The sequence below is a fragment of the Cebidichthys violaceus genome, unplaced genomic scaffold (assembly GCF_023349555.1).
Source record: "Cebidichthys violaceus isolate CVI_PGR_0920_01 unplaced genomic scaffold, fCebVio1.0.p SCAF_4, whole genome shotgun sequence".
In the NCBI taxonomy this organism is placed as follows: Eukaryota; Metazoa; Chordata; class Actinopteri; order Perciformes; family Stichaeidae; genus Cebidichthys; species Cebidichthys violaceus.
In genome coordinates, this window is record NW_027176594.1 from 3,136,576 (window position 1) to 3,145,575 (window position 9,000).

Genomic DNA, 9,000 nt, shown 5'->3' on the forward strand with positions numbered 1-9,000 from the left:
AAAATTAAAAAAATTCCATGACTGAAGGTGTGTGGCTCCTGGCATTTTTCCTCGCACCGCTTTTTCATTTGTTTCCTAATTTGGAAACCGTTTTTGTTTTTTTAAACGTTCTGGTTAAGATTCACGACGTGCAGCTGCAGCGCTGAATATATAGCGGGTTGTCCTTATATTTTCCTTTTTAGAAGATAAATATTCTAAATGCATATGGCCTTACAAAACCACACCCTGCGTCTAGTGAAATCACAGGCGGGGCATTACCACCTCGGCTGCATTTAGTTGTCTACTGACCTCAGATGTAATCCATAATAACAGGACCCAACCCAGGACAATCCTATCATTGCACCTCCTGATAATCACTTAATATGGGCCTCTGGGATTAAGTAGCAGATCAGACCGGGCTCCCTGAACCTGCACCCTACACTGAGTTAGACGTGGACTAGTCGCTGGGCTCCATGTGGCCCTTTCAACCTGTTTTACATGTAGGGCATCTTACGTCTGTACTATTCCTTGGGAAATTCAACTTTTCCATTACAGTCAAGTTAGTAGATAATAGGAAGAAACTGAACTCGAACAACACTTGGTAATTCTTGCAAGAAAGCACATACAGTCAGTCGCAGCGTGTCTGTTCATAAAACAAAAACTTATTACAAATGAGAATTCAGCCACTTCCACAGACACAATCACAAACACACCACAGCCCTGGAGGACAGATCCTTCATAAAGGCTCTTCTCCTCCTGCTAAATTTACCAGGCAGTATAAAGTATTTCCCAACAGGTTCACCGAGGAGACTTCCTGTCAACTTCTTGAATAATTCACATACATACGATTGTTAATAAACATTTAAACTAAAAATAAAAGCCACTTTTACAACCGTTAACGTCAGCAGCACACTAACAAATTGCATTTCCATCTTTCTTATAACCTTTGAGGTTACATGTGCCAAGAGAAAATCAATGTATTATGCATTCAGGCCCACTGCCTCGTTTAGACATTAAATATGCATAATGCGGAGAGAAATTAATTTCAAATCAGGGGGAAAAAAGTCACATTAAGCCACCCGAGAATGTGGTTATCAAGCTTCAAAAAGGAGGGCAGCAGGCCAAGTCCAAAACATCCAAATCAGGTGATTGTTGGGTTTTTGGGGTAGGAACTCCTGGAATTCCAGACTGCTTATTTTGAGCTAATTTGAGTCAGCTGTTAAAATCATTCTGGGCAGTTGAGCAACTGTTAACATATCTTCTGCAACATGATAAAGAACCCGCGAGCAAATCATGCCCGTTGAAAATGCACTGTTATAAAAAACAAGCATTGCCATTGCAACCTTTGTATCTTACGTCCAACAGATAGGACCATTTTCCAAATTGATTCTATTTTAAAACTGACTTTGTAAATACATGGACAGCATAGCTGCAGAGAGACGAGGTGAAAGCACTTGAGAATCGTCTTAGGGCCGCAGTAACTTCTCAGGAATGTCCACACAGGTCTGAGAGACAGCTGGTCCATCTGGTCCTGTCGTCAATTATCCCAAAGAGGAAAAATGAGTGGAATCAGGAACGTTACCTGTCTCCTGGAAGACTCCCTTACCTCATTGTTCCACACAGTGACATGAACTGAATAAACTCTAGCTGCGTAAACCTTTCCTCATGCAAATGATTTCAAACTGATGTATCATTTTTTTTTGTTTTTTTAGATCACTTTGAAAAGAGACTCACCAGTTTCCTCATCGATGGTAAATATCCCCAGGCCGGATCCTTCTCGAATGGAGTATCGAATCTCTCCATCGCGCTCTTTGTCTTCGTCTTCGGCCGACACGGTCATCACAGAAGTCCCAACGAGTGCGTCCTCTTTTATAAATCCCTTTTCCACGAACGATCGGAACAAAGGTCGGTAGAGATTCTCGTTCACGTCCACTACGTCCACCTCGATGAAACAGGTCGACGACAGGGACATGGGCTTCGCTTTGTCTTTAGCTTTTGCCGTCAGGTTGTACACCTGCTTCGTCTCGTAATCGAGACTCTGCACGATCCGCACGGCACCGCTGAGTTTGTCGACTTCAAAGTTCCCGTCTCCGTTGTCAATGAGGCTGTATCGTACCTGACTGGAAGGTCCGACATCGGGGTCGTGGGCCTCCAGCCACATGATGACCGTACCGATAGGAAGGTCTTCCCTCACCTTCGCGCGATAGTTAGGGGGGACGAACTTCGGCGGGTTATCGTTCACATCTTCCAGGGTGATTTTGAGCGGCACCGTGGACACTAGCTGAGGCTCGTTCGCCGCCTGGTCGCGCGCCGCGATCTTCAAGACGTAAACCGGATGGAGCTCGCGGTCCAGCGGCTTCGTGACAGTCACCACACCGGTCTCCTCGTTAATCGCGAAATGATCCGTGCCCCCCAAAATTGAATACCTCACGACTCCATTATCCCCCTGATCTCTGTCCGTTGAATCCACCTGGATGATTTCCGTCCCGACCGCTGTGCCCTCGCTTATTTCGACTGAATACGAATTTTGCAGAAATTGCGGGCTGTTGTCGTTGGCGTCCAGGATCTTAACGCCCAAGAGGCGCGACGAGGATTTCTGTGGAATGCCGAGATCATAAACGGTAATGTTGAGGGTGTACTGGTCCGTTGTTTCCCTGTCGAGAGGAGAATACACCAAAAGCCAACCGGTTTCCATTTCTACTATGAAGCGGCTTTCTGTGTCTCCTCCTGAAATAACGTACACTAGTTTGCTATTGAAGGCGCTGTCCGAGTCTGTGGCACTTAAATGGACAATCCGGGCCCCAACGGGCAGGTCCTCTTTCACTTCGATCACGCTGGGGAAAGACTCTGCAAACTGGGGAGTGTACCGGTTGACTGAGTGAAAGTCCATCAAGTCGTCATCCGGCTCGGTTTGTATGTGGATTCTGCTGCCCTGAAGCAGCTTTTCGGCCAACATGGTCGCGACGCCGGTCTCGACGCATTTCAACTGGACCGGCTTGCGCGCCGTGATGACGGTGATGTTCATGAACATCGGCCGGGTCTCGTGTTCGCCGTCCGTAGCGATGACCTGTAGACTGTGGAAGGACACTTTAGCTGCCTCTCCCTCGCTCAGCGTCCGCTTCAGCGACAGCACGCCGGAGTTCGGGTTCAGCTCAAACAGGTCGAGCTCATTGCCGGCTTTGATGTGGTACCGCACCAGCTGCAGCTCGTCGGCATCTATGGCCGACACGGTCGTTATCTGCTCTCCCTCGCCGTGATCTCTCGGCACGGTCACTTCACAGTCGACATTCTCAAACAAGGGCTTATTGTCATTCAGGTTGTTTAGCGTGATGGTTACCGATGCCTCCACCTCTCTCCGGTAAGGCGATCCCCAATCGGACGCCCTGACTTTGAGATTATAAATCCTTGGCATGAGCTCATAATCTAGGACCTCTGAGGTGCTGATGACACCGGAGAAGTAGTCGATGACAAACGGCTGAGGGTTCATATTGGTAAGGCTGTAGGTCACGTAGCCGTTCTCGCCTCTGTCTAAATCAGTGGCTTTAACCGTTGCCACACTGGTCCCTACGGGTAGATTCTCATCAACACTGGCCTTGTAAGACGTCTGCTGGAACTCAGGTGCATTGTTATTCACATCAATCACGTCGACGATCACTTTTGTTGCCGCTTTTTTGTCCCCTGTGATCACGTCCAGCTCAAACCGGGGCGCAAAATCAGCATTGATTGGTCCTGCGGTGCTGATTAAGCCGGTATCTGGATTGATAGTAAATCTGTTCTTGTCAGACTTGTGTCTAAAGGCATACTTTAGCTGTGGATACTGTGGCACGGCTGTTACCATAGTGACAGGTGTAAAAAGAGGGGCAAATTCACTCAGATTGACTCTGTAAACTGCCTTCTCGAATACGGGAGGGCCCACTTTGAACTGTGCAGAAGTGACATGTACCAGTTTAACGGATGAAAATTGAGGGGGGCTGCCTTTGTCCTTCGCCTGCAGAGTGAGGTTGTATCCGAAAGGCTGGCTGTCCCAGTCCACCTCCTTGACCGCTTTTATTTTATACTCTTTGCTCCCGGGGCTGCTCCTCACGGCCTTGAACTGCTGAAGAGGGTCACCGGCAACAATACTCAGCGACGCTATCTCTCCGTTTGGTCCCTGGTCACCGTCCTCCACCGTCACAATAGCATAGGTGGGGTCGTGGTCTGCGCCCGAGGGGGCCAAGGTGACGGCGGTGATCACGGGCGCGTGCTCGTTGGCCTGCTCCACCCTCACCGTGAGCTTGGCCATGCTACTGAAGCCGCTGCTGCCGTACAGCTTCATTCCTCTGTCCACCGCGAAGATCTCCAGCTCGTACAGCTTCGTCTCGGAGAAGTCGAGCTTGCCGGTCAGTGTCACCACGCCGCTCGTTGGATGAACCGCAAACATGTCCGTCCACTCCCTGAAACTGTAGTAGTATTCTCCGTTGGTACCGATGTCCGCATCAGTGGCCGTGACCTTAGCCACGCTCGTGCGTATGGCCGTGTTCTCTGGCAGAGAGATGCTGTAGGATGTCGGTGAGAACAGAGGCCTCAGGTCATTGGTGTCCTGTACCTGCACCTTAACTCTAGTGCGACACTCAAAATTGGTGCTCCTCTCCGAAGCTTTAACAGTCAGTATGTAGTGGTCTTTAACCTCCCGGTTCAGAATGGCAGTGCTGCCTCCTTTGGTCCTTATTCGCAAAAAACTGAAATCTCCCAGCAGGTAGTCCTCCGCTTTGAATAAGTTCTCATTGTCTCCAGAGATGATTTTGTACCGTATCTCCCAGGCCGGGTCTGTGATATAGATCCCCATCTTGGTGTGACTCTCCAAGTAAGTCTTAGCAGCAGAGTTCTCAAATATGGTGGCGTTGTAAACAGAGTGGGTGAACTGCATGGAGGCGGCCCTCGTCATCCTCTGGTTCCCTGTGCAGCCACAGAGGAGCTGCAGGAGCAGCACGAGCAGTGAAACCGAGCGCTTCCCCATTATCGTACCGTGATCTTCACAGAACCACCTGGAAACAAGCAAAAATAGAATTGTTAGAATTGTAACACATCATGCAAGTGGATTAAGTACATACAACTAACTGGAATTACAATTAATGCAATCAGCCTTTTTCTACTAATCATCGCCCAATGGAAAGATCGTCCAAATGCCGGATTCCTTCCTCCACTGTGCGCTTTCCCCAGACTCCTTTAAATGTCATGACAAGTGATGGCTGGGCTGATAAATAGCTCAATAGGTTCCATGTGGAAATAAAATAAAGCAGAGCAGTCAGTCGGTGGAGAGGATCTAAGCCCGACCTGCTCCCATGTCTGCACAAATGCCAGATGCCAAATATGTGCGCTTCATACCAGAGGAAACGTATCCCAACATAAGCGCCGTGAGCTCAGAGAAAGAACGGGCAATAAGAGGACATGGAAATCTTGTTTTCCAATATTGATGAAAAAAAAAAAAATGAAATGCACATTTAATTCTCATGTATGGGAATGCAATTTAAAAAAAATACATTTCTGGTCACTCGCTAAGGATTTACCAGAGTTATTAAAACAAGAAGCAACAACTATGTCGTAATACAATAACTTCCGTTTTCTGCCAGTAAGACCAGCAATGTTGAATGAAATGCAGAGAGCGCTCCTTTCTTTGTCATCAAGCTACAATCACTGATAAAACCCACAGAGCAGATGACTACGCGACTGCTTTAAAATTGCACATTCATGCGTTTTCAGCCGTTTTACAACGTCTCGGGCTGCGTGGGAGTCCGTTCAAAGACAAATAAAAAGCGAGCCGGTGCAATGTGTGCGGCGTATACAAGCTACATTATCTACTTTTGACCCGAGCAGGGTTTAGTTATTAACGCTTTATGTCGGGTTAATAAGTGACAGAGCCTAAGTAGGAAAACACCTTAATTCTGAAACTCATCCCCTGCAGGTACAAAAGAACCATCTGCTTGTGGGCGACCATTGTAAAAAAAAAAAGAAAAAAAAATCCAGCTACAACTAAAACTTCTGGTTTATTTTAAAAAAAAGGTTTCGCATCTGCGAAATGTGGTTTCTGTGCAACTTCTAATCAGTGATCGTTTTTTTTAAACAGCAACAAAATGTAAAATCTTTCAAGAAAATAAGTTGCCAACAGACTATTCCATTTCATTTCAAACCCCATCCCCCCATCTAAAGCCATTCAGTTCACGATGGTAGCCGTGCGCGGAGCAGAGATCTGCTCGAAGAAAAAGAAACTCTACACTTTTCCAACACAACGTAAAACAACGCATGAACTATTGCCAGGCTGAATAATAAACCACACAAAAACCGTGCAATGAAAAACAACCTAAACCGATAGTTTTTCTGAGGCTAAACTTCCCCCTAAAGAGGGAAAGAAAGCAGCGGCGGCTGGTTTCTTCCACAGACCCGCAGCTCACAATAGCGGACCTAACCTATCTCAACTTTTCTTACTCGTCCCACAGATGCCGAAACTACACGCGAAAGGAGCTGAAGGACCACAGAGTACAAAAACAACGATTCACGTACCTCTTCTATTATTAATCTCGTATATTTGGAGGTTTTGCATGTAGTTTATGTAGTCCAAATCTCGGCATGGTAATACGTGGACTTGCCTCCTCTCCGCTGCTCCATCTACCACCACCAGGCAGCCGCTCTCTTTCAGCCTCGCTGCTTCCCTTTCTCTCCCACTCTGGCGCTGGCCGGTATCTCTCCGCGCTGCGCACGTCCGGATCTACTTACCGGCTTGGCAGCGTGATGGAACCCTTTCCGCTGTGAACCCAGGACCAGGGTAGCCTACTTTGATTTACTGCCACTGCATTGTAGCCTATATTTAACTACAAAATATGATGGCTGAAAAAGAAGGCCAAAAAGGCTGTGTCCAACTAAATCAGATTAAGCTTAATCTGGCAGTCCCCACTTCACCTGTGACCCCAAAGGTAGCCTTTCCTTTAGGAGAGTCCTTTCTACTGAAATGGTATGTTGCTAAAACGTTCAAACCTCAAACATCCACGTGTGAGGGCATATTGATTATAAATAAAAATCGTTAATAGCTGTCATTGTTCTTTTTCTCAAATGGCTCATTCTGCCCAAATTGAGAGATGCCCCGTAAAATATGTGACGCCCTGGTGTCACATTTTAGTGACTTTATCCAGCTCAATTCTGTGTCTTTTTCTTCATATTTTCTCATTTTAACAATACTCTAATGGCACCGCACGTGAGGTGTCCTTACAAAGGGCAAAACCTCGTCCTGTCCAAATGGGACTAACGTTAATCCAATATGCACCTGATCAGCTGCAGCCCAAACCACTTATGTGCCGTGACGAGGCTGTTTTGTGATAAATACAAATAAAAAAAGGTGAGGTGAGTTTGACCCCAGGCTGGTATCATGCAAACAAATACTATACAGATAGAGTCAATTAGACAATAATGTGTGCTCGCTGGGCTGAAAAATGACCCGTAAATTCACATCATAATTTTGTTGTCAGCATAAAAAGGTGGATAAACCCTCATTTGCGAATGAAATCGCAGTGCAGGCCATCCCTGATGATGACAAATAGGCTAATAATACTTGCAAATGCAAAGTTCCTCGCGCGTGTGGCGGCAATTTAGGTGCTTTAACATCAATTCCGGGGATTATCTCCTTCTCATTATTCTCACTAATGTTATTGTCTTTTAATAGCCTGGATTTAGGCCGAGGATGTAGAGTCCAGCAGTGCGTCCCAGGGTCTGCATTTTGGCAGTAGACCAGGGTTGACTGATGGTGGAGGTGCATCCGCCAAGAAGACGCTGATCCCATCAACCCCACCCCTCCTCACACAGCCATCCTGACTGCTTCCCAGACCTAAAAAAACTGCACCGCATTCCCTCCACAGGCGCTCAGGAGTGTGGCTGCTATGCGATTGATGGCGCTGTCTCACTGCTCTTGCCCGGACTGCAGCGATCCAGCTGGTGCGCCTGCAGAAACCCTGTGCTGCATGCAGCTAGACAACTTGTCAACTTGTACTGATCCTGTGTGTTAGATAGTGTGTGTGTGTGTGTGTGTGTGTGTGTGTGTGTGTGTGTGTGTGTGTGTGTGTGTGTGTGTGTGTGTGTGTGTGTGTGCGCATGTGCGTGTGCGTGTGCGTGTGCGCGAGCGAGCTTGTCAGTGTGTGTGCAGGTGCGTTCGAGTGCGCCAAGCGTGCGTATTTGTGCATTTGGTTGTTTGGCACAAGTCAGACAGAAACACTCACTCCTCTTCAACGCCCTTTAAAATATGCTCCGAGTCGAGCGCAAAGTTTTAAAGAGTCATTTTAACCTCGTTTAGAAACAAGAACCACGAGCCCATGTCCTCTGATTTCACTCAAAGCTATACTCACCAGACCGGCTGAGTGATCGCCGGATGCCGCTCCAAACTTCACTTCACATAAATTCTGTCAGCTTTTTTTTTTTTACGAGCATCTCTCGGACGAGGGAGGCTTCTGTTTGAGAGAACCCGTATTCCTCTTCAGTCCCTCACAGCTTTCAGAGTCGAGTCTGTCGCGGTCCGCTCAGAGTCATCACACTTGGTACAGTAGAGCTGAAGGCTACGGTTTGCCTCGCTCCTCTCCTCCAGAAGCGGATCAGGTGGAGTTGCATACTGTTGCTGCCTTCAGGTGATATCGGGAATATTGTAACCCTACTAGGAGCGCGCAAGACGACGAAGCAAAAAAAAAAAAAAAGACAGTTATTAAGAATGCGCAAAGTCGTGATTTTCTTGCCGTCAGTACTCCCGTTCGGAAAAGTGAAGGAGGCACTAGGGGGGCGGAGAGAAAGGAAGCCACACATCAACAACTGATGGGGAAAGTGATGTATTTGCTTATTAGCCAAATATTTGTTCCACATAAAAATGGCACCTATTCTGATGAATTAATAAGAACGTAAATTGTATGTCTGATGAATATTTCATCCGTCAGCATAGGTTCGTTTGATGCATTTTTTAAATAATCATCATCAATTAAATCATTTTGCAACAGGGGCATTAAACAAATAAAA

At 46.9% G+C, this 9,000-nt stretch overlaps 1 protein-coding gene across 1 annotated transcript in view; it reads right to left on the bottom strand.

Moving 5' to 3' along the window:
- fat1a (FAT atypical cadherin 1a) overlaps positions 1-6,666 on the bottom strand; it is a 71,187-nt gene extending 64,521 nt beyond the window's left edge. The window contains 2 exon segments of the mRNA XM_068727147.1: positions 1,714-5,003; positions 6,517-6,666. Of these exon segments, the coding sequence (XP_068583248.1) occupies positions 1,714-4,975 (3,262 nt within the window). The 5' untranslated portion in view covers positions 4,976-5,003; positions 6,517-6,666.
- Between the last annotated feature and the right edge of the window lie 2,334 nt (positions 6,667-9,000).